The sequence below is a fragment of the Penicillium canariense genome, assembly GCF_028826845.1.
Source record: "Penicillium canariense strain IBT 26290 chromosome Unknown utg000004l_segment0_segment0, whole genome shotgun sequence".
Taxonomy (NCBI): Eukaryota; Fungi; Ascomycota; class Eurotiomycetes; order Eurotiales; family Aspergillaceae; genus Penicillium; species Penicillium canariense.
The window spans coordinates 326,080-351,683 of NW_026622731.1; the positions used below are offsets into that span (position 1 = coordinate 326,080).

General features: G+C 54.2%; 9 protein-coding genes across 9 annotated transcripts; 5 read left to right on the top strand and 4 right to left on the bottom strand.

Annotated features, from left to right (window-relative positions):
• Positions 1-360: 360 nt before the first annotated feature.
• N7482_006450 (MATE family efflux transporter) lies at positions 361-2,375 on the top strand (the record flags this gene model as incomplete). The annotated part of the gene is made up of 2 exons (XM_056688575.1): positions 361-1,509; positions 1,569-2,375. 2 exons carry the CDS (start codon positions 361-363, stop codon positions 2,373-2,375), a joined length of 1,956 nt encoding a protein of 651 aa, XP_056541004.1.
• Positions 2,376-2,675: 300 nt separating this feature from the next.
• On the bottom strand, positions 2,676-3,620 carry N7482_006451 (uncharacterized protein; the record flags this gene model as incomplete). Its single annotated transcript, XM_056688576.1, has 3 exons — positions 2,676-3,419; positions 3,476-3,561; positions 3,617-3,620. 3 exons carry the CDS (start codon positions 3,618-3,620, stop codon positions 2,676-2,678), a joined length of 834 nt encoding a protein of 277 aa, XP_056541005.1.
• Positions 3,621-4,012: 392 nt separating this feature from the next.
• N7482_006452 (ATP-dependent RNA helicase DBP10) lies at positions 4,013-6,784 on the top strand (the record flags this gene model as incomplete). The annotated part of the gene is made up of 1 exon (XM_056688577.1): positions 4,013-6,784. The coding sequence occupies one exon, from the start codon at positions 4,013-4,015 to the stop codon at positions 6,782-6,784; it is 2,772 nt and encodes a 923-aa protein (XP_056541006.1).
• Positions 6,785-11,520: 4,736 nt separating this feature from the next.
• Positions 11,521-13,223, top strand: sclB (uncharacterized protein; the record flags this gene model as incomplete). Its single annotated transcript, XM_056688578.1, has 3 exons — positions 11,521-11,705; positions 11,815-12,127; positions 12,186-13,223. 3 exons carry the CDS (start codon positions 11,521-11,523, stop codon positions 13,221-13,223), a joined length of 1,536 nt encoding a protein of 511 aa, XP_056541007.1.
• Positions 13,224-14,993: 1,770 nt separating this feature from the next.
• Positions 14,994-16,861, bottom strand: N7482_006454 (amino acid permease; the record flags this gene model as incomplete). Its single annotated transcript, XM_056688579.1, has 5 exons — positions 14,994-15,897; positions 15,951-16,099; positions 16,159-16,200; positions 16,263-16,464; positions 16,539-16,861. The coding sequence occupies 5 exons, from the start codon at positions 16,859-16,861 to the stop codon at positions 14,994-14,996; spliced, it is 1,620 nt and encodes a 539-aa protein (XP_056541008.1).
• Positions 16,862-17,572: 711 nt separating this feature from the next.
• dbp4 (RNA-dependent ATPase HCA4) lies at positions 17,573-20,014 on the bottom strand (the record flags this gene model as incomplete). The annotated part of the gene is made up of 1 exon (XM_056688580.1): positions 17,573-20,014. The coding sequence occupies one exon, from the start codon at positions 20,012-20,014 to the stop codon at positions 17,573-17,575; it is 2,442 nt and encodes an 813-aa protein (XP_056541009.1).
• A 166-nt stretch (positions 20,015-20,180) lies between these two features.
• Positions 20,181-20,943, top strand: N7482_006456 (uncharacterized protein; the record flags this gene model as incomplete). Its single annotated transcript, XM_056688581.1, has 3 exons — positions 20,181-20,249; positions 20,309-20,352; positions 20,409-20,943. The coding sequence occupies 3 exons, from the start codon at positions 20,181-20,183 to the stop codon at positions 20,941-20,943; spliced, it is 648 nt and encodes a 215-aa protein (XP_056541010.1).
• Positions 20,944-21,494: 551 nt separating this feature from the next.
• N7482_006457 (FAD synthase) lies at positions 21,495-22,286 on the top strand (the record flags this gene model as incomplete). The annotated part of the gene is made up of 1 exon (XM_056688582.1): positions 21,495-22,286. One exon carries the CDS (start codon positions 21,495-21,497, stop codon positions 22,284-22,286), a length of 792 nt encoding a protein of 263 aa, XP_056541011.1.
• Positions 22,287-23,226: 940 nt separating this feature from the next.
• N7482_006458 (uncharacterized protein) lies at positions 23,227-25,330 on the bottom strand (the record flags this gene model as incomplete). The annotated part of the gene is made up of 5 exons (XM_056688583.1): positions 23,227-23,512; positions 23,580-23,924; positions 23,987-24,081; positions 24,141-24,321; positions 24,384-25,330. The coding sequence occupies 5 exons, from the start codon at positions 25,328-25,330 to the stop codon at positions 23,227-23,229; spliced, it is 1,854 nt and encodes a 617-aa protein (XP_056541012.1).
• Between the last annotated feature and the right edge of the window lie 274 nt (positions 25,331-25,604).

Consider the following 25,604-nt stretch of genomic DNA (forward strand, 5'->3'; position numbering starts at 1 on the left):
CTGGTGAATGCGGTGCATGCATGCCATCGCACGTAGATCTCAAGACCAAGCTTGCCCAACACCAGAAAGAGGATCGGTGGGTGGCTGGCTTGCACTGCTTGGGCCCTCGGGCCCGGCATTAAAATGGCGGCGATAAGCTAGCAAGCTCACTAAGTCCAACGGCGACTGAACCTCCCCACTTCCCAATTTCCCGGTTCCACCGTATTTTCCTCCGGCTTCCAACCTCCTCGATCCCTCCCCTCTGGCCCGTTGTGTTGCGGCGTAGCAGAGCTTCCCTTTGCTCCGAACTTTCTGTCCAGTGTAGATGATGCAGGCGGGGCTGTAGAAAGCTACCCACCCTCTCCATCTCATCTGCCCGCCATGGCGCCTCGCAACATACTATCGGTGGATTCCGCGGAGCATCATAGCCCGTTCGGTCGATCTTTCACCTCCAGTTCGCCAATCGCGGAAGCTGCGATTGCCCGTGATCTGGCTCAATTTGCCGACGACGATTCGGAGACGAGCGCCGATGAAACCTCCGAGTCGTCGACGGTGCGTCCATACAGTAGACGCCCATCCAGCAGTTACGCCGGGACGAATCCGCACTCACTGGCTGGATCTTATCGCCGCCCGGGCTTTTTCACCAGCGTCAATCACGCTACCGTCCTGCCGTCAAACGGGGAGTATCAACCGCTGACGCAAGCTGAACGCGATCAGGCGATCGACGAAGAGCGGCATCTGCTGAGCGATAACCGGGTCATTGCGGCGGAAGAGGGGCACGGCCGGTCGCAAGGATTGCAGGGTAAGCTGAGCAGGGTCTTCTCGGCCTCCTCGGCGCAGGCCAGCTCTTCGAAGCAATATGGCTCGATCCGGAGTTCGGACGGGCGGGATAGCGAGACCACCGCGTTGCTGGCATCCCCACCGAACAATGGAATGGGACCAGAGGAGATTGACCGGAAGTGGGAAGAAGCTGTGACGGCCGGTCTGATCAACACGACGTGGAAACGTGAAGCGGAGGTCATTGGCAGATACTCGGCCCCGCTGATGGTGACTTTCCTGCTGCAATACTCCCTCACTGTGGCGAGTATTTTCACTATCGGTCATTTGGGCAAGGAGGAGCTGGGGGCCGTCAGCCTTGCTTCCATGACGGCCTCCATCACCGGTAACGCGGTGTACTCGGGACTGGCGACGAGTCTGGACACCCTCTGCGCACAGGCATATGGATCTGGTAAGAGAAAGTTGGTCGGTCTACAGATGCTCCGCATGGTTTATTTCCTGTGGCTCGTGACCATCCCTATTGCTGTTCTGTGGTATTTCTCCGAGCATATTCTGGCCAAGATCGTGCCGGAGAAAAGAGTGGCCGAAATGGCGGGCCTGTACCTGAAGATAGCGCTCTTGGGAACGCCAGGATATGCTTGCTTTGAGAGTGGCAAGCGATACCTCCAGGCCCAGGGAGTCTTCTCTGCGTCGCTTTACGTGCTCATTGTTTGCGCTCCGCTCAATGCCTTTTTGAATTGGTTTTTTGTCTGGGTACGTGGACATATTTTTGGAGAACTGGGATATCTTAACGCTAACGGATTTGTTTACAGAAACTACAATGGGGCTTTATTGGTGCTCCCATAGCCGTGGTGATCACCGAGACCCTTCTCCCAATCGGCCTGTTCGCATACATCTACTTCTGTGTCGGCTCTGAATGCTGGTGCGGCTTCACTAAACGTGCCTTTGACAATTGGGGCCCTATGATTCGCCTGGCCCTGCCTGGTCTGATCATGGTGGAGGCAGAGTGCCTAGCCTTCGAGGTGCTAACGCTGGCGTCGAGCTATCTGGGCACATCTGAACTCGCCGCACAGGCCATTCTCTCCACCATCTCAAGCATCACCTGGCAGATCCCCTTCCCGCTGTCCATCGCGGGCAGCACACGAATTGCGAACCTTATTGGCGCCTCCTTGGTAGGTGCCGCCAAGACGACCGCCAAGGTGAGCTTCTGCGGAGCCACTATCGTGGGCCTCTTCAACATGGTTCTCCTCTCCAGCCTTCGGTCTTATATTCCTATGCTGTTCAGCTCCGACCCCGAAGTCATCAAAATTGTCGCCCAGGTCCTCCCCCTGTGTGCAGCCTTCCAGCTATTCGATGCCCTGGCCGCCAATTGCAACGGCATCCTCCGGGGTCTCGGTCGTCAGGAGATTGGCGGCTATATCCAACTTTTCTGCTATTATGCTATTGCCATGCCCATCAGTATGGGAACGGCATTCTCATTAAATTGGGGGGTCATGGGCCTCTGGACTGGCGTCGCCCTTGCGCTTCTGCTTGTCTCTGCGACCGAGGCTATCTTCATTAGCCGGATTAGCTGGGAGCGGTCGGTGGATGAGGCCCAGCTGCGGAATGAGCAGATCTGATTTGTGTTACGATCTTGACATATGCATGTACAAAAATGGAGTGCGGTGGAATGAACATGATGCTACGTTTACGATTGAAAATTTAAGGTTTGATTCACGGATGAACGTGAAGGAAATGATGTGGGGGTGGCAGTCTGCTTTTATAGCGCTAGATCAATTTGTTCATAGATGAGAGCCGCAAATGGCAGGCAAAGAAAAGAGATGAATCATGATATCATTTGAGTGAGCAGATGGCTTCTAATCGAAAATAGAGAAAATTGGTAGTTTCAGCGTGCGAGCCATTAGGCAATCGGTATCTACCTAGTACTCGAGAATGGCCCATGTCTGCTCATCCATCGTCGAGAAGATCACACCAGCACCTAGTAGCTCTTCTCCAGCCCGCGCCACATCTGTAGCTGGGGTATTCAGCTTCGATGCAATCTGCTGCATGTGCAAACCGGTGTCGTCCTGGGGTTCGGTCTTCAGAAGCTGGTAGATTTTCTTGGCCAGCGGCGACATGGACAAAACTGCCCGGTTCTGGCCCGCACCATAGTCTTCTGCACCACCCATCACCGCATCACCAGCGGCGCCGGCACTAGCACCTGCGTTGGCGCTACCAGGGGGTCCGCGAGTGAAAAATAAGTGCACCACTGTAGCCTCAAGGATGTGACAGTGCAGCTCATTGATATCCTTCACCGGAAGCACGTTGTGGGCGCCGACATACCGCTTGTTGCCGAAAGACTTGATCGCACCAGAGACACGAGCGTAGCCGTTGAGCTCAATCTCGTTCTTGCTCTCGCCGGCTACCTTGCCTTCGTCTGTATCCATGCTGTCTGCGAGGGCTGAGTCGACCCATTTCTTGACCTCAATCTCGCCAGTGCCATCATCGATCTTGTATGTGACGTTGGTGCTTTGGGAGCTAATGTTGCGCACCTGGCCGATGAACAGCACACTGGCTACGTCGGCGCCATCGACTTGGTAATTGGCTTCAGGAAAAGGCTGGGATGCGTCGACAATTTGCTTGACTGTCACGGGGCGAAGGGTCTTGTTATCACGGTCGCCGCCCTAAGAAGGTTTTAGCGGGCATATTACACGAAAATGCTCAATCTATGCTTGGTTACCTTTCCCCCCGAAGGGCTGTTCATCTCGCCAGGCATAAAGCCGCCGCCGCCACCGCCACCACCACCGTAGGAGTTGTAGCCACCGTCTGAAACGGAAAGTCAGATCCCGGGGATGAACCAAATTCAATTCGCGGTACTTACCCATCGTGAATGTGAATAATGCGCTTTGTGCAGTCGTAAAATCATTTTACTCGATTAGGAGCGTGTTAGACGCGTCGCGGGGACATGTTTGCTCTGTTTGCAACGGGCCATGGTTGATCCGTTGCTCACCGCCTTGCGGATTTCTTCGATTTTTTTCTTGCGGCGACGAGCACGGGAGCTGATTTCGACGCCGGGGCACCACCTGCTTGAAGGAATTTCAAGCGTGCACTCGGTCAGATATACCGCTGATTGAGATAACCACATTTGTGTTGTTCCAGTCGTGTTCTGTTTTATCTTGATCGATGTGCTTAGTGGTTTAACGACTATTATCACCTTTTTCCCGCCTTTCTAATCGGCGTTGTCACATCGAGGCTGATTGACCCCCAACCCGCAACAATGCCTCGTCGCGCAGCTTCTCCGGCTATGTCGGAGAACGAATTTGATATTACAAGTGCGCTTTTCGAAAATGACAATGATTCTGACGCCGGCAGCCATCCGGTGCGACAGAAACCCATTCCCGCGCAAGACCTTGATTTTCTTGGCGCCGACGATGATGGGGATGCGGCCTTTATTGCGACACAGCAGGCGTCGGCCAACCGAAAAGGATCAAATCTCAAGGGTCGTACGGTCAAAAAAGGTGGCGGCTTCCAGGTCATGGGCCTGAATGGCGGCCTCCTCAAGGCCATCGCCCGCAAAGGATTTTCCGTCCCAACCCCCATTCAGCGAAAGACGATTCCGGTGATCATGGACGACAAGGATGTGGTCGGCATGGCTCGAACTGGTTCCGGAAAGACTGCAGCCTTCGTTATTCCCATGATTGAGAAATTGAAGAGCCACAGCTCCATGTTTGGTGCTCGCGCTCTAATTATGTCGCCCTCCCGCGAACTTGCTTTGCAGACGATGAAGGTTGTTAAGGAAATGGGACGTGGAACAGACCTGAGATCGGTGTTGCTTGTTGGTGGTGATAGTCTGGAGGACCAGTTCGGCATGATGGCCGGCAACCCCGACATTGTGATTGCGACACCCGGTCGATTCTTGCATCTGAAGGTTGAGATGGACTTGGATCTGTCAAGTATCCGGTATGTGGTTTTTGACGAGGCCGATCGACTTTTCGAGATGGGTTTCGCCGCGCAATTGACGGAAATTCTGCACGGCCTGCCGTCCGCCCGGCAAACACTCCTGTTCTCTGCTACCCTTCCAAAATCGCTTGTGGAATTCGCACGTGCCGGTCTACAAGAACCTTGCCTTGTGCGCCTCGATACCGAGAGCAAGATTTCTCCCGACCTTCAAAACGCCTTCTTTGCAGTCAAGTCGTCCGACAAGGAGGGCGCTCTGCTTCATATTCTGCATAACGTCATCAAAATGCCTACCGGCCCAACTGAAGTCACGGCAAAGTTCAACGCCGAAGGCCCTCGCTACGGGAACAACAAGCGCAAGAGATCAGAGGTCGAGAAACGTGGCAACTACAAAGAGTCGCCCACCAAGCACTCGACCATTGTGTTTGCTGCGACGAAGCATCACGTCGACTACCTTTACTCTCTCTTGATCGAAGCGGGCTTTGCCACGTCCTATGCCTATGGCAGTCTTGATCAGACTGCACGGAAAATCCAAGTCCAGAACTTCAGGCAGGGTATCTCTAATATTCTCGTCGTCACCGACGTGGCAGCCCGTGGTATTGATATCCCGGTCCTTGCTAACGTTATCAACTACGACTTCCCTTCCCAGCCAAAGATTTTTGTTCACCGTGTTGGTCGTACCGCCCGTGCCGGCCAGACTGGATGGAGTTACAGCCTTGTTCGCGACGCGGATGCACCATACCTGCTCGATCTCCAACTTTTCCTTGGTCGACGACTGGTTTTGGGCCGCCAATTTGGAGCCCAAGTCAACTATGCCGAGGACGTTATTGTGGGCTCCATTCCCCGCGATCCCTTATCTCAGAGCTGCGAATGGGTCAACAAGGTCTTAAAAGAGGTTACCGATATTGCTTCGCAACGCCAGGTGTCTGTTAGAGGTGAAAAGCTCTATATGCGCACTCGAAACGCCGCATCTGTGGAGAGCGCGAAGCGAGCCAAGAAGGTCACATCCTCCGAGGACTGGTCTACGATCCACCCATTATTCAACGATGAGGAGAGCCATATGGAAGCGGAACGCGAAAAGATGCTCGCCCGTATTGGTGGCTTCCGGCCCTCGGAGACCGTTTTCGAGGTCCACAATCGACGTGGTGGCAAGCCCGAAGGCGGCGAGGCTATCGACACAATCAAACGGATCCGCGCCTCGCTCGATAAGAAGAAGCACCGGGCGCAGGCTAAGGAGCAGTCTGAGCTGGCCGAACTAGGAATCAGTGTTGGCCAAGCGGCAGGAGACGGTGATATTCACGAGGATGATGACATTCCTGACGAAGCGGGCGACAACATGTCTGAGGCTTCCGAGTCCGAGCTGGAAGTCACTTTCTCGGCCTATAACCAGAGGGACAGTCAAAGTGGCAAGTCCAACGGGGTATCGGCCACCTCATTCCAGAACCCGGACTACTTCATGGGCTACACTCCCGCCAACCACAACAGTGCTGAGGACCGGGCCTACGGTGTCCACTCTGGCACCAACTCGAACTTCGCACATGACTCGCGCACCGCGACCATGGACCTCAATGGCGACGAAGGTCAGAAAAACTTTGGCGAGCAACGATCCATCATGCGCTGGGATAAACGACACAAGAAGTATGTCGCTCGCCAGAACGACGAAGACGGGTCTAAGGGTGACCGTCTCGTCCGCGGCGAGAGCGGTGCCAAAATCTCTGCCAGCTTCCGCAGTGGACGATTCCAAAACTGGAAGAAGGGCAAGCGCATGAGCAAACTGCCGCGCGTGGGTGAGGCTGAGACCCCCGGTCTCTCAACAGGATCCGGCATGCCTGGCGGGCAAGGGCAAGGGCACGGTGGCCGATTCCGTCACAACAGGCAGCAGGCCCCCAAGCGGGCCGACCCGTTGCGGTATGACTACGAGAAACAGAAGAAGAAGAATGACACGGCTCGGGAGCGCCAGCAATCCCAGGCTGGTGGCGCGGCGGCGGGCGGCAAGAGCGAGATTCGCTCAACTGAGGACATCCGGAAGGCACGGAAGCTGCAGCAGAGACGGCGCGACAAGAACGCGCGCCCGTCGAAGAAGAGGCATTGAGGGTGGGACTGGGAAGCTGGAAGAAGTCGTGTATACATAGTTTTAGGGTGCATCGTTACTTTGGATGCTTGTCTATACCTGCCCATCTGCATCGGAGATACCATACCAATTATTGTTATCGTGACACCTGTCTTTTCTGAGCCTCTCTATCTTTTACTGTCCACGTCATATGACCCTCTGATTTATGCCACCCCTCACGCTCAGCTAACCCATACTGACTGCCAGCTATCGGTTTGCCATGGCCCCGAGCAGCTAGTACCTGGCACGTTCACCATGTCCCGCATGGACACCTCCGGAACCGTCATTTACACCCTGTCACCAGTCTCTCGTTGTCACACTTCTCATCTTATACACGCCAGTTCCCAACTGGGCAAGACAATATTATCCTGCTTCGCTCCACACAGGGCGCTCGTGGGCCCAATCACAGCCGATCTCGGCCTCGGACCATTAGAACGCGCCGTTGGGATAGATGAATCGTGTCATCCTGATTCTCATCCGGTGGCTGGCGCTGGCGCTGGCTGTTATCACGCACATGCGAGCTAGATCGCCGAGCCACCAGGCGACCACCCTCGGGCTTTTTGTCGTTTGACAGGAAATGGGCCCTAAACCCACGAGGACATAGCCCCGAATAATCTCCGCCGCTTGGGATTTTTTTTCCCCGGCACAAACTACCTCACTAGTTCCAAGCAACTAGTCAGTCCACTAGCGGTCGGCGAATTATTGAGGGATCCACGCTTGATTTTTTTTTAACAAATCGGGGGTGTCCACATCGACAGGATGAATGTTGTTCTTCTCATCAACATCCGGTATGAACAGCCGACAAGTTGGACGGCCGTGCCATTATTACAGATCAATCTTCCACCATGCTGCCGTTCGTCCTCTAGCATTCATGTCCCCGTTCTGTATGGGCGACATGGGTTCGAAAAGGGGATCATGACTAAGCCGCAATAGGCAGACTATCCAGGATCGGGGCCACCGAGTGGTTCGCACTATTGACTCCCAGTGGCAGATCGTGCATGAACGGGGTGACAGACCCCTTGCTGCTCCGCGTGCCGCATGTTCCACACAGCTATGCACAGCTCTGCTCTGCTGCTGCTGCTGCTGCCGTCCACCCCCCTCCCCTCTCTTCGGGTGGCTAGGGCCCCCAAAGGCCAGAGCCAGCCGCCTTTTGTTTCTCTTTTGCTCCAGGGCCCAATGCCTGGCCTCGCTCGGCAGCACCCGGCAAACTGTCCCATCCAGTCCCCTCTCTTCCTCCCGACGAATTCGTATCATTGGCTCCCTCCCGCCTGTCAATCACCCGGTGACGTTGGTTAGATTTTCCCTGCAGCCGAGAAGGAAAGATAGCCAGATGCTAGGGATGAGCAATGCGCACGCGCCGGGCGACGACTGGTGATCGCCTACCAAGGCTGCTGGGGCTGCAGCCACATCTTGTTGCTCAATGCCGACGAAGTCCCCGGGAAATATAAGAATACAGCCGTTCAAAGACCGGCTGGTTGCGAGACCCCGAAAGGGCTATTTGCCCCCCCCCCCCCCTCCCCGTCCCCATCCTCCCCCTCTTTTCCACTGCGCCCTAATTACGTTCGCGTCCTTTCCGGGCCCTTTTGCCCGAATTCGCGAAGGTGTGACGGGGTACCACAACAGGAATCCGCCCTGAATGGAGGGACTGGGCTTCGTCATCGGTATCACTTGCCGTCACGAACTATTTCCATCGACTGTCGATCCACCCAGGAACCAACACTTGAGCAGGAGAGCGAGCACGTCCTACCGACCCCCCTATGCGGCCGGGTCCTAGATACTGTGTACTTTGTTCCCTCATTCGCCCCTCTCCTCTCTCCGCTCTCGTCTCGTCCCAACTTCCCCAACCCCTGCCTGCAGCTGTCCGGCCCACGGTTCATGGAAGAACCACGGCCTGCCGTGAGACCTCGTCCGCGCCCTCCCGTCTTTCCACGGTGAAAGGGCCCTGAATCTGCCCCTTAGGTCCGACTTCACTGTAACCGTAAACCCTTCTCGTACAACGGAGCATAAAACCGGAGGATCGACTTGGTCATACAGCGTGTGGGGCCTCCTTATCTCCACTGCGGAGAATAACGACCATGGGATGGGAGGCGTTCGCGACCGTGTTCCAAGTTGACCTCACCCTGGCGAACCTCATTCTTCGGTCTCATCGTTCGCCGCGATGACGACGGTCGCAGGACCGCATGAGCTCGCATGAGACTTCCAACCCGTCGCAGTGAATTTGGGTCCCAGGGCCCTCCGACCACGCCGCACACCAGAATGCAGGGGCGACCAGCCTGCCGGTGAATCAACTCGCCATTCGGTTGAGCCCGGGCGAGTCCCGCCAGCGTGGGTGCGGGCGCGGGCGCTGGTCTGGTTGCTGCACTGGCTGAGCCTATCCAGTGAAGCCCGGCACGGTGGAGCCCAAATAAGGTGGGAAACTCAATGGAATCAAACGGGAAAGAGACTGGACCCGGACTAGGGGGAACCCAAGATCATAATCCGTATACTCGACATCCGGTGCCATGAAGCATCTAGAGAGCCGGACTGATACGCGCTTCCAATCACCTTCCCGCCTGGCTCGACTTCGTAGCCTGCCCGCATCGATTTGGACTGGCCGTCGGCTATACTCCGTTCTGCCGTGGGGGAGCGGTGGCCATTCCACGGACTCGAAATTAAGCATAGCTGGATTGTTTTTTTTTTTTTCTTCTTCTTTACCGGTCTGGTCGGTTCCCATGATGTTGGGCCCCTCCCTCCGCATGATGACGAGGAACATGCATGTACTTTGTGCATGTCAAACGGAATGCGCATTTCATTTGCCGAGCCTGACTATTGGCAATGGCTGCGGGCGCCGACGTCGATCCGTCAATCGTTCGCCTTGCGTCCCACGTCTGATTGGCATCGAATGATCCCCCTCTCCTCCCCACGGCCCAAAATCGTCACGAAAAATCAGAAAAACAAGGGCAACACTGCAGCTGGACTTGCCTTTTTGGGTCACTAGCGCAATCCGATCCCTTCCTGTCCACACGGCCGGTTTACAGCCGCCTTTGCGGCTGGTTCGTCCTCCATCCTCCCAGGCGGAGACCCGGAGAGGGGGGGTGTCACTGACAGTGACTCGTTCCCCGTCTCATGCAAGCCACCCCAGCCCGTGAACCGCGTAGTTCCCCCACGGGATTGGGGCAGATCAGATCCTGGACCTTTTCCTTTCTTCGACCTCCCCCGAGTGTTCATGTTCTTTTTGGATAATAGGGGAGGGGAGAAGAGGGGGAAGGGGCCATCGACCATGGAGACGAAGAGCCCAGACAGGCGATACGCTAGAGGAAGCCCCCGAGCCCCTTCGCTCCAACTTGGGGCCCATAAAAAAAGAAAATCCCAAAATCCAATAATCCATGTATTTTTTGGGATTTTCCCCCCCCCCCCCCCCCCCCCCCCCCCAATTCGCAAGATCTACCATGACGGAGATCGTCTATCAGCTACTAGTGCCGCCTGCACTGACCACTACTTTCACTACCCTGAACCCAGGACCCGCCCGACCTCTCCTCCGTCAACTCTGGTATAAGCCTAGAGCCCGCAGGTCGGTGCTACTCCGCGAGAGGAAAAAAAGAAGACTATTTGGCCCGTCCTTCTTATCGGCTCTTGTGGTGCCCCCTCGCCCCCCCTCGCCCATCTCGTGCCTGTCTAGTTCTCGCCTGGACCCCGAGAGCAGGTCCGATCAAGGAACCAGGCTGGGGATAAGACCGAAAAAGCAGGCATTTCCCCGCGAACAGCATACAAACATTTCCAATTCCTATACTCCTCCCATCCGCTGGGAAGTCCGCCGCACTCTCCGAGCATCCGACCATCCGGGTATAGTTCGTTTCTCCGTCTCTCCTCTGCCCTCTCCCCTTCCCACACCTTTCCCTAAAGGGCTATTTGCGGTGTGTCCCATGTCTGTCGAGGCTTCTGCCAATCCCAGGTGCATGGAACGTGGGCCCAGGAATCGAGACACCAGTAAGGCGTGGGGGGTGGCTTTGACACTGGCGTTGCTGCACCTCCTAGCTCGATGATCGACCGCCATCCTGCAATAAATCGCCCTGGGGGGGAAGACATGCGCGGTTATGAGTAACCCTGCTGTCATGATCTGGAAATCTCCCGCTGATCGATGCAGTCTATTTTCTGACTCCTCCAATAGCGGATCTCTTGTGCCCACGGATTATAAGCTCGCCTGGTTCTCGGACGGTCCTGAGAGGAGCTTGATGCCGGATATTGACGCCTGCTGGGTTTTATTTTTTGCATTTATTTGATTTGCCCTGGATTTTTATTTCATTCTATCTGCCCTTTTTTCCCTGCCCTACACCGCTGCTAGTGGTTTGACTGCTGACCTCTTGAATCCGGCCCTCTTTCTCCTCCCTCTCCCTCCCTCTCCCTCCCTCTCCCTCCCTCTCTCTCTCGCCCCTCCTGGCCATACCTCCTACCTATCGATTCTTACTCCTACTCCTACGCCTCCTCCTTCCTCCACCTGTGCTGGCCTGGCCTGGCCTATCCCCTCCTATCCCGTCCCAACCCCCTTCCAAGTTCCGTCCAGCGTCCAGGATTGTGCCCGGGAGCCGTTTTCCAGATATGCTACCTTCAACGGCACAACGCATCAGTGGTCCTCTCTAGTGAACACGATCCCCGTCCAGTTCAGATCGATCAGGAAGACAAACGTTCCACTTCCTGATATTTGCCCCCGTGGGCCATTTCCTGTTGCCGCCTGACGCCCGATGCAGCCACTCGTGCTTCATCCTCCGAGCCTCACGACCGCCCAGTTCGGACAGCCCCGATTCAACTCAGGCCCAGAGCGGCTGCCGTTGAATCGACCGTGGCCTTCCAATGCTCGTGGGTATAGCCCTCGGGATCCTCCCCCCGTCAATCTATGTCGGGCTCCCTGCCGGCCGAAGAGCCCGCGGTGACATCCGAAGACCCCCAGCCTTTTCTAGGATACCCGCCAGTATCGTCGCCGGCCGTGACCAACGGGGCCGATGAGGTCACGGCCAGCGCTACAGTTCCCAGACCAGCATTATCCCAACCCCTGGCGGTGGTGAGTGCACCTCCACCGGCGCATATTCCACCGTCGCGGTATGGAGAAAGAAGCGGACCACCACCCCCGCATTTGGGGGCTCCCCACGCCCCGTCCTGGGCGCCCCGCCTTATCTACCACTCTCAACCGTGGATCCATCGATCGCGGGACCACCGACCAGGTCACTGGCGCAGAAATCAACCCGGCGGACTAAAGCTCATGTAGCATCGGCTTGTGTGAACTGCAAGAAGAAGCATCTCGGATGTGACCCAGCGCGCCCATGTCGAAGATGTGTTCTCGCTGGCAAGGCCGTAAGTAAATGCTATGCATTCTACCTAATCTCACGGCTGATTCTGAATGAAACCAAAGTCTTCATGCGTAGATGTCACGCACAAGAAACGAGGACGGCCGCCGTTGAAAGCGGAAGATTCTTCTCTGCGCTCCTATTCCACTCCGATGGACAGTTCGGCTGTGCCCGCGGAAGCCCAGCCATCGGCGGCCTCCCAGAGAACCGCCATGCATCGAGCAACATCATCCCGTGAATTAAGACCGATGACCGATCTTCAGGGAATCAGTGAACCAGGACCAGCGAGTGCAGCAATGCGAGTCCCGCGCGGTGGTCAATCACACCGGTGGTCTGCTTCTGTATTTCCTCTGTCTCGACCGATGGATCCGTCTCCGTCGATACCGGCCCCGGTGGGAAGGCGGCCCTTTTCTGCATCTGGTCCGCCTAATTATGCGCCGCCAGCGCCTCCGCCGCCCGCATTTGTCCCGATCACAGCTGGATTCAACCCAGTACTCAAGCCTGGGACGATCCCCCCGGGGATGGAGAGACGATTTCCACTGTATGCCAGCCCAGCGTTACCACCGCCAACGTCTCCTTCACAACATCATCCGCCGGGATTGCTCTATTCACCCTACGCCGAGCCTCCCAGCAATACGATGCATCAGCCATTAAGCGACCCTCGTATTCCTCAGGGCCCTCGCGAACCGTATCTAGAGTCACCTGTTCGACTGCCACCGATCTACCACGCAACCGCCAGTCCTGGACCTCCGCCGCCGCCACATCATGCACATCGCCTAAGTGATCCATACCCCGCTAGTTGGAGTTCTTCCGGCCGGGAAGATCATCCCAGGGAGCCCAGGTCCCCGGCACAGCGGCAACCACCAACGAGCTCGGCCTTCTCGCACTCTCCATCCCACCACCGCTCATCATCTGCGGCCGGTCCCCTCGATCCGGTGCCACGACATCTCGGCCTAATAGACTTTCCCTCACCGGGATCGATTGGCCACTCATTATCTGCGCCAACCCGGGTGTCTACAAATCCCACCACCGAAGCCGAAAGCCAAGAGCCTCGACCCGTCAAACGTCGCAAAATGGCTCTGGATGACATGGTGAATGGTTGACGGGGGCACCCCTTTTGAAAACTCCTCATTCCTCTACACTACTTCTCTCTCTCTCACTCTCTTTCTCTCAATCGCCCCGGAGGCTACCTTGTACTGTATAATCCGCCATCCCTGCAGCAGGGTCTACAGGGAGTGATTGTTATACCCTTTCTAGCACGGCGCATTTGCTTAATTTCGGTGCAAGCAGCAGGAAATAATTGTGCTGACTTTTTATTTTTTTGAATTTCCGTTTGCTTGCAGATCGTCAAAAGCTCTGATATCCCGACGTGTACGGTTACAGACACGATGACTCTCTTATGCTCTTCTGTTGCTGTTGATTCAGCTGTTGTGCTTTCAGTGATCCTCCATTCTAATCTCGGTGACTCTCTGGGCTGGATCCGACTGGCACCTTTGCTGCAGGATTGACTCACCACATTTTTTTCCTATGTCCGTTTGGTTTTCTTTTTGTTTTGGTTTTCTTTTTTTTCCTTTCCTGCGAGTACCCCTACAGTTATGGTTTTCAAGACATGGCATGGCGTTTCGCGGTATGGGAAGGGGGCGGTCTAGCATCGCTTTTTCTCATTTCCATTTCATCATTTATTCCATCGCAATTATCAGGAATGCATTGTGGTTGGGATATTCATCAGGCATACAGGACACGTGGTCGAGCACTTATATATCAGTGTACAATTTATGCAAAACTTTTCGAGGATTTACAGCACTCCAATAATATGCTTAACATACCTACTATATTAGTAAAATCTGGCTCCATATTGAAAATATAGGTACAGAATAAGAAACGGTGTAACCTTAAGAGCCACATTCATCTTCGGCAAATTGAATAAACACTCGCCGACAGTTTTCAGTCAGGTCATTCATAGGTAGGCCTTATATCCACGAAATGTCAACCGAAAACATTGGGACCCTGAACATTATGAGATCACAACCCACTCTCTGGAGAGGAGCCTTCATTGGTTCCCCATCATGATGCATAAATTCCCATACTATACTCATCCCAAGGTGTTCAGCATCCTTCGCAAATGCTGAAGCCAAGTACAATTGGACCGGGGCTTCTTTCAGGTACATACCCGAAAGCAAAGCCGCAAAGCTGGCTCCGGTTTCGTCAGGCAGTTAAGTATCGCATACGTTTATTTTGCATGATAATTCTTTTGATACGAATGATGTCGAGAAGCTAGCACGAAAGAGGGAATAAGAGTATTGGATTAGGTAGGGAGTCTCAATGGTGGTAGGTGCGAAATTGGCAAGGCAAGTAAACTATTCTCAGAACGGGTAATAGCTCGCCCACCTCAATCCAAAGAGTTAGCATGCTTAACGCGGTCTGATAAAACCCGCCCCTTAAATAAAGTAGCATTCGATTTGTCGGTCAAACGCTAGCTTGCCCGAGCCACCCAGTCGGAATTCATTTGTTTATTTGCTCGGCATTCCTGTTCAACTCCGTTATACTAAGCTCACAGAACGGGCCACACATTCTGAACCCAGGCTAGATGAGACAGGACGGCTACTGGATTATGCGAACAGGAAGACAGTCAGATTATTAGCTACATATCGAAGCTCGGATTGCCGTGCTAACCACCTCAGATGTTTATGACAGCGAAACAGAACGAACGCCGCTGCAAAGCAAGCATGGCCTATAACTAGGCAAACTAAGAGAAGTTCTGCGGAGGAGATGCAGAACGCTATTCAGAATCACCGAGTCCGTGTTATCAACGTCTGTAGTACTGAAAGAGATGATTGAAGGCAGGAAAAGCCAGTAATGCATCAACACCGATATTAGAAGAACAACCACTGGCCAAAGCGCTGCACCTTCGGGAGGATTCCTTGTCGGGTCTCCTCCTCGGCAATGTCCTCTCGATAAAGACCATCCTCCTGGCCACCATCATACCGATCTGTGCAGAGGTCCATCTCGGATTTTCGGACGAACCGTGTGCGCTTTAACAGCTTCCAGGCCAGGAACATAACAATCATGATAGGGATTTCAATGTAGTATGATACAAAGTCGACACTTTTGAAGTGCGGGCTGAAGCATTTCCATCCTTGGACGAGGACGAGGACGATGTTCAGGCCGACAGCAAAGATCGGGCCGTAAGGATACGTCCAGTTCTTAAAGGGGAGGAGGTGCTCGAGACCCTGCGCGCGAATGGCGCCGCGGAAGCGGAGCGAAGCGAGGCCGATACAGATCCAGGATAGCTGGTTAGAGACCCCGACGATGTTCTGCAGCCACGACCACAGCTTGCCAGCGCCGATATAGCTAGCCCCGAAGCACAGTCCACTGATGACAGAGGTCGCCAACACAGCGACCCATGGTACGTGGAAACGGTTCAAGTGGCCGAAACATCGAGGCGCATAACCGTCGACCGCAAGTGTGTACATCAGACGGGAGCCAGCGAAGAGGGCGTGGTTGGCTGCAGAGATGACGGAAGTCATGATGACAGCGTTGATGAAGCTACCAGCGGCCTTACTGCCGGCCTGTTGGAAGACAATGGTGAACGGGCTGGTGCGAGTATTGCCATCTGAGAGGCCCGGGTAGTTGTAGGGTACATTGAGGCCGACGATTAGGATGGAGAGCAGGTAGAAGAGCACGATACGCCAGAAGACATTGCGCACGACCTTGGGCAGGTTCTTAGCGGGGTTTTTCGTTTCACCGGCAGTGATGGCGATGGACTCAGTGCCACCGCTAGAGGGCGTTAGTGGGAATATCGTGAGAAGAAGATATGTTTATAAACGTACTAGGCAAATGAGGCTGTCACGAAGACAGAGGCAAATCCACCAATGCCACCGACGAAGGGGGCATCTCCGATATACCAATTTTTGCCGCCAATGTATTCGTGATCAGTGTTCCCGCCACAGTTAACAGCAATGCCAAGAATGATAAAGATCTATAAGGACATTAGCGCCCGCACTAAGATGTGGGGGGAGTGGCGCAACGCCAACATACCACAATTGTGATGACTTTAAGTAAGCTCAACCAGTATTCAACCTAGAAGAACCAAGTTAGTAAATATCGAATAAATACACATCCGTTCGGGAATTTGATCATACCTCGCCATAGACGCGGACTGAAAGAACATTCAGCGCGATTACCACAATCAAGAAGATCAAGCTAATTGCCCAGCCCGGGAAATTATCTGTCCAAAACTCCAGCAGCAGCTGAAGAGCAATAATATCGGACGCCGTAGATACAGCATCATTAAACCAGTAATTCCATGTCAACGCGAAGCCCAATGCATCATCGACAAAGCGCCTGCCCAAAATAGAGTTAGTCACCGTAGGCCGAATGTAACGTTAGCCAGAAGGCCCAGGGATGCCACCACCCACCCCGCAAAAGTGCAAAATGACCCGGCAACGGGCACAAAGGCAGCCATCTCACCCAAGCTGAGCATTGTGATGAAAACAATGCCACCGCAGATAGCGTAGGCGATGAGGGTGGACGCGGGCCCGCCCTTGGTAAGAGACGTGCCGGTCCCCAGGAACAAGCCAGTGCCGATAGTACCGCCGATCGCAATCATCTGCACCTGTCGTGCAGACAGTCGGCGAGCCAGCTTGTCGGCGTTAACAAAGGGTGTCGCAGAAAGACCGCCGACATAGTCCTGTGCCTTGGGCTCGCCCGGGTTCTTCTCAGGGTCTGATACGGCCGCCATGATGTGGATGTGCCAACCAGGCAGTGGGGTTCCCGTAATAAAGACAGGGAAACAAGAGTGACTGCTGAAAGCGAGCTCAATGATCAATAGATCTGCTGCTGCATCAGCACATCGACCCTTTTCGGGTTAAGTTGTTGACATCTCTGCAGACTCACCAAGCCCTAAAATCCCGTGACCCGCACGCGGCTACCCCAGATCATCCACGATATGACAAATATCGATGCCAATGACAGCCGTAAGTCGGGGCAAAGAATGAAAGAAAGAAAGCCATGCTGGATTTCTAAAGCCGAAGTCTGCACGCCCGGAATTTGCGATGGCGTGCTTGCACGCTGCGATGACTGGACAGGAGGGCGCGCTCGAAGTGGAAAGTATGACATGAAAAAAACCTCTCGCGGCTCCACTTGCGTTCGCGGGGTCCTGACATTTTTGTTTAGCTTCGATTGTTAGTTTTCCAGAAAACAAGCTTACCTAGGTCTTGACAGCCGCAGTGCTGCATATTGTCCACAGTTGTTATAGACTGCAATAGATCTAATTCGGCATGGTTCTTAAAATATGATTGACGCGTCGTCAGAATAGATTTCGTTTCACTATGTACTTTATGCTGAATGGAACACAATCAATGCTTTTAGAGGCGTCGCTAGCACATGGAATAAAGAAAAAAAGCAAGCAGAAGACGCCCAGGAGTACGCCAGTCCGTAGAGTGTATGCACATTAATCCAACAAGCCACTGGCCAGCGCCTCGAGATCTGCCAAAGTTTCGATCTGGGGCTGGGCAGCAACCTGCTTGCCCTTGTTGCTCTTCTTGCGGGAACCTTCCTCGCTGTCGGAGTGGGGCTCTGCAAAGGAGACGCGCTGCTTCTTGCTGGGCCTCGGTGCCTCCGTTTCGCCTTCGGACGCGGAGTCCGAGCCGGGGATCTCGAAAGGCACAAAGGGCAGCCCATGACCAGTGCCATCCTCCTCTCCTGCTTCCTCCTCGGCAAGGGCACGCTCGCGGGCCTTCCGCTTCTCCTTCTTCTCGCGACGCTTGTCGCGGGCGACCTCCTTGTCCTGGAGATCGGCGTGACGCGTGCGCTCGGTCTCCTCGGCCAGGAAACGCTCGCGCTGGGTATCGGCGTCGCCGCGAGCCTTGAACTGCTCCTCGTCCTCCATCTCGTACAGCTCGTGGGCATTGCCCTCGTCGTCGAAAACAAGTTTGGTGCCCTTGCCCTTGAACTTGAGCAGCTTCTTCTTCGATTTGAGGAGCTTCTCGCGGCGCTTGGAGTCGATGACCAGCGGGTCCTGGCCATCCAGGTGGACGACCTTGGTTTCCTTCTTCTCGAAGCCAGACTCTGCCGAGTCCGAGTCCGAGTCCGAGTCGACATGGCCGAGGTTGTCGTCACCAGCAGCAAAGCGACGCTTGATGGACAGGAAATCGGCATCCTCGTCTGCATCCTCACCAGCGTCATTTCCGGCACCGATGGCAACCAACGTGCCATCGTCATTGATAAGTTTGGAGTAGTGCTCAGCCAGGACATCCTGGTTTCGTCGCTCAAACATGCGGTCGTAGCGCGTCCGGACCTGGTTCTCGTCCTTCTTAGCCGTCTTGGCCCCGCCCTCCCCGTCCGAATCTTCGGAGCCAGACAGGTGAGCCATCTTCCAGGAGGAGTTCTTGCGCTCTTTGGTATCGTCTCCCTTGATAAACTTGATGCGCGGGGCACCAGGGAGACCCAGACTGCCCGCAAACTCCTCCAGCTTCAGCTCCTTCAGGATGAAAACTTCCTTATCCTTTTGCACATAGATAGACTTGACGTAAGAGATAAAGGCTTTCTGACCAAGATACTTCAGCTCGGGGTCCTTGAAGCACATATTTTGCAGTTGATTCTTGATGCTCTGCTGCTTGTTCGCTTTGATATTAATCCTCTCGATCGGCACTTTCTTTTGCTCTAGTCGCTTGAGCATACCCTTCTCCTCACTGGGGTCCAAGAAGAGCACGGCGCGACCTACTCGCTCGTACCGCGCCGTTCTCCCGACCCGGTGAATATAGGTATCGCTATCTTCCGGGCAGTCCACCTGGATGACCCAGTCAACTGCAGGGAAGTCAAGTCCCCGGGCAGCAACATCCGTCGCGAACAGAACTGCATGCTGGGACTGGGAAAATTTGGTGGTAATGTCAAGCCGGCCACCTTGCTTTTGTTTGCCGTGCAAGTGCATCAACGGAATACCAGGCTGGAGGTGTCGGAACGACTCATACACGAACCGAACCTGCTTGCCAGAGGACAAGAAAACCACGGTCTTGGACTTGAGGTTACTGCGAATGAAACTCCATAGGACATCGAGCTTCGATTCCAGCGGAGTGATTGTGTAGTGTTGCTGAAGGGTTGACGGTGTTGCTGAGGCGGCAGCCTCGTGGACAGCGACGTACTCGGGGTCCTGTAGACTCAGGCGAGCCAAATCTCCCACCTTCTTCGTTTGGGTGGCACTGAAAAGCATCGTTTGGCGTTTCTTGGGAAGGTGGTCAACGATAGCGTCCACTGTCTTCTGGAAACCCATATCCAAGATTCGATCTGCCTCATCCATCACCAAAAGCTGCATGTTGTTGGTCTCGAGCATGGCTGTCTGGTCCAGATGCTGGAGCATGCGTCCCGGAGTGCAAACCAGAATGTTCATCCGCCCCAATCGTTCTTGTTCCTCGCGCAAACTCTTGCCGCCTATGACCAGTCCGGCAGAGAAGGCATGGTATCGACCCACCTTGCGTAGGACCTCGAAGATCTGAATGGCAAGCTCGCGGGTCGGTGCGAGGATGAGCGCACCAAGGCCATCATACTCGGTCCATTGCTTGCGGTAGAGATTCTCAAGCACAGGGACCAAGAAAGCCAGCGTTTTGCCGCTCCCGGTTTTGGCAGCGCCGAGGATATCGCGTCCCTTGAGGGCATGGTTGATCGCGCGGGACTGAATGTCGGTCAGGGTCTTGAAGTGTGAGGCAGCTAGGCCCCGTGCGGTGGGATCGGAGAGAGGCAAGTCGGAGAAGGATTTGGGGGTAGCCTTGAGGTCGAGGTCTTCGACTTTTTGGGCGAGTGAGGACAGCTCGTCCTCACCGCGCTTGCGTTTCAAGGTCCTGTCAGAGTCATGCTTTGACTTGGGGCCTTTCCCACGAGACACTCGCGGCGGAGCCATAGTAGTTTATGGTATGTTGGAGGGTTTAAAATGTCTTATCGCAGCCTTTCCACCTTCAAACTTTCGGCTGCCGCAACTTTTTTTTCGCTGACTCAGCGCCCGATAAGCCAGCTTATCTCTCCTACCGCTAGGCCGATCGATCGCGTTGCCTCGACACTTTCCCTCCATGGCGGACGACGAGCTGGACCAGGACATTCTCGACTCGCTGGAGCGAGAGGCTTCAGAATTTACCAAGGTGAGTTTCCTTCTCTTTGACAGCGATACAATCTAGGCCCGACTGACGCGCAATTCCAGGATGCGGAAATCGATCGCATCCGCAAGGCATTCTCTCTCGATGCGTGAGTGGAGCTATATCGTACCTACGATGTCCGCGACTAATTCATGTACTCAACAGCTACGCCGTGCTCGATCTCCAGCCCGGTGTGACTGAGAAGGACATAAAAGTCCAATACCGCAAGAAATCCCTCCTCATTCATCCCGATAAGACCAAGAACCCAGCCGCGCCCGATGCCTTCGATCGCCTCAAGAAAGCGCAAACGGCCCTCCTCGACGAGAAAGAGCGCACCTACCTCGATGAGTGTATCGCCGACGCCCGGCGACTCCTGATCCGCGAACACAAGTACACGGTGGACTCGCCCGAACTCAAAACCGAAGAGTTCAAGGTGGAATGGCGGAAGAAGGCCACCCAGGTGCTTCTCGAGGAAGAAGCCCGGCGGCGTCGCCAGACCAAGGCACGCATGCAGGAGGAAGGTCGCGAGAAGCGCAAGGAAGAAGAAGAGTTAGACGCGCGCAAGCGCAAACGGGATCAGGACAAGGCGTGGGAGGACACTCGAGAGGAGCGCATTGGGACCTGGCGGGATTGGCAGAAGGGGCGCAAAACTGGAGGCGATGAGAAGAAAAAGAAGAAAAAGATGAAGGTACTGGGTTGATCCGGAAGGCATGAACATTCTGGCGTTCGGGGATAGATCTTGAGAACTCTGCCGATTCATGGATTCATGGATGCCTCATCTCATACCTCGTAATTTTATTTCTTATTACCATGATTCTTAGCTGTATCACAGCTGCGACAGGCGCAATCAACAAGGGTCTATGTACTTTCATCCCCGAATTGAAACCCTTTTCACTCCTTTTTGGGAGTACGCCGTAACTACTCACCACGTCCTCGTTGGCACGCCCGATAAGCCCCGACGCGGGGGTTGCGAGAAGATTCGATGCACAATCAACCCCCCCCCCCCCTCTAGGCCAATGCCGATCGTTCCTTAAATTCAGATTCCAACGGTCTGCTTTCCATGGCTGCAAGATCTCGGTTTCGGTTTCAGTTTCCACTTCCACTTCTACTTCGGCCTCGGGCGTTTCCCGGACTCTTTCCAGCAAACCCCCCCACATGGGATTAGATCATTCTGGATTCCCCCGAGTGCCGAGAAACCCACTCTCCCCGCCTCGACCTCAATTGTTCTCCTGCAAGCCACTCTCCTGCATAATGGCCCAGCTTGTGGCACCCGAAGAGAGGCTGGATGAGCCATCGGTCTCTGCGCAATCCTCGACATGTGCGCAGGACCATCTACGACCCTTTCGCCCCTTCTCCGCGAACCCGCTCGAGCCCCGCGCGGCTGAGTCGCCCACCACTGTATACAATCCAAGCTCGACAACACCCCGGAAGCAGAACGGATCGGCGCTCGCGCATGTCAATGGCAATGCCGCTAATGCTGCAGACGCCGATGAAGACCATATCCCCCCGCTCACCACGGTGATTGCGCGCATCCACGCCCGCGTTCAAGCCTTCCTCGCGGAGTCACACCCGCCCGACTCCCTCCTCGGTTCGGTCCAGCAACAGACACGCATCTCGCTGGACGTCGTCTCCAAAGCCCTCTCACAATACAAGTTCTCGGAGCTGTCCGTCTCCTACAACGGCGGCAAAGACTGCCTGGTTATGCTGATCCTCTTCCTCGCCGGCTTACACCCATACTCGAGCATGGCACAGTCCAATGACGCCAGCATACAAGCTGGCTGTGATACTACTACTCCGGAGGAAACCCCCTCTGCTATTTCCACGATACCCGCCATCTACGCCCTCCCACCGGACCCTTTCCCCGCTGTCGAAGACTTCGTCGTCACTTCTGCCGAAGCGTACCACCTCCAGATCACAAAATACACCACCGCCCCCCAGCCACCACGCTGCGCTCCACCTTCGAGGACTACCTGGCGCGGCATCCAGGGATCCGGGCCATCTTCGTGGGCACACGGCGGACCGATCCACACGGTGCGAAGTTGACGCACTTTGATCGGACAGACCAAGGGTGGCCGGATTTCATGCGCGTGCACCCGGTGATCGATTGGCATTATGCGGAAATTTGGGCCTTTATCCGCCATCTTGGCTTGACATATTGCTCGCTGTACGATATGGGATATACCAGCTTGGGAGGCACCTCGGATACCCATCCAAACCCACGCCTGCGGAGGGCAAGTGAGAATGGGGATGCTGATGGAGACGGGGGTTATTTGCCTGCCTATAGACTCACCCAGGACCTGGAGGAGCGACTTGGGCGCAATTGATTAGGTGGGTTTCTGGAACTGGAGGCGAGCCCCTGGTGGAAGCGAAGGTGTTCCTACATTTCGTGGTAGATGCGAAAACACCACTCAGCCTGGGCAAATAGTTATTAGTTTCAATCTTTGGACCGTCTTTGGGCTTTGTACCGGGTTAAAACATAGAACAATCAATATTATCGCTCAGACGAGTATGAGTAACTACGTGCCAGTCAGTCAAACTGACTTTAAAGGACATTGGTTGCAGTGGAACATATTATATTGACCTAGACAACCTTGCTGGACGATGTTTTTGGGCAAAGCTGCAAAACATGAATTCTGAACAGATACTGCGAAAGACATGATTTTCCCTCATAACTGCACGCAAGACAAAAAAAATAGAACAGTTCCACCTTCAAAGCGCCTCGTAACAGATGTGGACCGAAGACATGAAAGGACTAGCAAACAAAGGGACTAACAGAAACATTTCAAACCACAAGGTCGATACGACGAGAAAAGCAGAAAAAGCAGAGTGGGGCCACTGATAAAGAAACCGACTTGCAAGCATACATCGAAGTACATTCTGCAGGAATAACGCATGTCACGAATCAAGCAAATGTAAGCAACGAAGAATTCAAGAGCTTCGCCCAAAACTAAGTGGGCTTTTTTTCAGCACTTACACTGGTGCTTCAAGTGCAGGATCGGGGAGTCGAGATGACGATCTCCATTCGGGATGGAATAGGAGACATCGAGCCAGTCTTGATGTTCTCCTTCCGCGGGCTTGACATATACGAACGAGGTTCGAGATTGGGAGACTCGGGCCGAGCTGTCTTCGATGAGCTGGAGATATCGGTCAAAGAGCGCCGGTTCAGGAAGCCGCGCCGGTGGTAAACGGGGGTGTTCTCTAGTGCATTGAGGCTTCGAGAGAAGGAATTTTGCCGCACGCCGCTTCCAGGCTTTTTCATCAAGGCATAGCTTTAACTATTTGTCAGCACCAGAAATCGAGAGACTTGCTATGAGACAATCTCTCGGAGTGACTTACGTGGGTGAAATTGAGGAAGCAGGAGTCCAGTTGGAGTTCATTGAGCCCATCCCACCAGGAGAAATGTTGACGCTCTGCTGAGAGTTGGGCGTGATATGAGCACTAGTCTGCTGAAGACGCTGGACAGTAGGCGACGGAGTCGATCCCTGAACCGACCCATGGACAACTTCCACGGAATAGTTGTACTCTCCAGCACGATAGGCGCGACGCTCATTGCTCTGTTGCTTCAGCAACTTCTGGGCCTTGGTGTCCGCGAAGCGCAAAAGCAGCTTTACATCGTCCTCTTTGACGGTCATATTGTGAAATTCGCCCAATACTCTTTCGGCAATCTCCCGAGTTTCGAAGCTGCGCAGTTCGTGCTTCAGTTCACGAACTAGACTCAGGACAGCAAAAGTTCAATCCCTTACCGCGCGAAGCCCACTTCCTTGCTCACACCCGTTTTCTCATCGCGGCTGATTTTCTCCGACACGACACGGTAAGGCTCGAAGTGGCGCCGAAGATCCTTTGGATGGGAAGGTTGAAGGGTCAGTCTCAGTAAGCAATAGAGCTCAGTTAACTTACAGCCTCTGTCCAATCGATCGGAATGTTGGTACAATATATATTGGTGGATGCCCTGTCCTCCAGATCCTTGAGACGAGAATTGCGAGACTTCTGGGCAAAGCTGGCCTGGTAACCGAGATAGTAAAACCCACGAATACAGTTTTCACAAGATGAGAATTCGTAGAACTGGACGAATCCAAAACTATAAAAGTTGGGCTCAGCATGAACGAAGCAGAAGATAATTGAAACGGGCATCGTCCTTACCCCTTGCAAAGACCCGTGTCAAGGTCAACAATAGCCTTGCAACGCTCAATGTCTCCAAATCGAGCGGCGTAGGCATGTAGCATCTCATCGGTCGTCTCAGGAAGGAAACCCCTGATGTAGACGTTGGTGATACCCTCACGGTTCTCGAGGCACTTGGCGAGAGTCAGCTCGGACGGGTTGGTCCACATGGCAGGCACTGCGCGAGGAATGGCGGGATCCTGCTGGGTCAGAGCCTCCATATCCTGAGCAACGTATCCATTTGCAGTTTTCATTATCTGCAGCGGGAATGAGAGGGGTCCAAGTTGTGGGTACAAATTCCCGTAAGAGTATCCGGGAAGAGCGGGACTGTCCATGTTAGGAATAAAAGTCGTTGGGAAATACTGCATGGGTGTAGCATTCTCAGACTGCACTCCCTTCTGACTATCAGGGGTGTTCCATAGGGTTGATTTGGCATTGGACGTGCCCGACAAGTCGTAGTTCATCACGTATGGCCACGGATAGGTTCCTGGCAGAATTGGACTCAGACCTGGGTAGATGCCCGTCGAGACATAAGGGAACTGAGCAAGCTGATCTGGCTGAGTTGGGGCCGAGTTGGGAACAAAAGATGAAACCTGCGGCAAGCCATTTATGATGGTGGAATTTGGTAGCAGGACGAACGGACTGCTATAAGAAGCGCCGTTGGCAGCTGGCCAGTCCAAATTAGCGTTCATGTTCACAGGAACGGATGCTGTGCCCTTTGAGGTGAACTTGGCACGCTGATTCTGAACGTTCATGCTTGAGAAGATTTGTGGGGTTATGATATTGCCATCATGACTTTGGTTGCTTGCACCTTGCGAATAGCTAGGTCCGTAAGGTGTGCGAGAATCATGGTGGTACTGAGTTGTGGGACCATTGGATCCCTGGCCAGCACCAGGGGGAGTGGTGTTTTGGGTGGCTTGAGCACGCATCGTCTGAATTTCCCACGAGCTGGATGTGTAATTATTGTCAGCTATTCTGTACAAACCCTCTGAAGCAAGCCCGGTTGTTACTTCGGACACAAGAGACACAGAGGCAATCAGAATTGTGGACAGACAGGATACCGATAAGACGACCTCCTGTGAGTGCGGTATGGTGGTGGTATATCTGTTCTGATCGAAGAGGTGGCGTTGCTCACCTTTGATTGCTGGAAACGGTATATACGCTGGAGTTGGGTGAATCCGTGATTTCGACGACTGAATACCA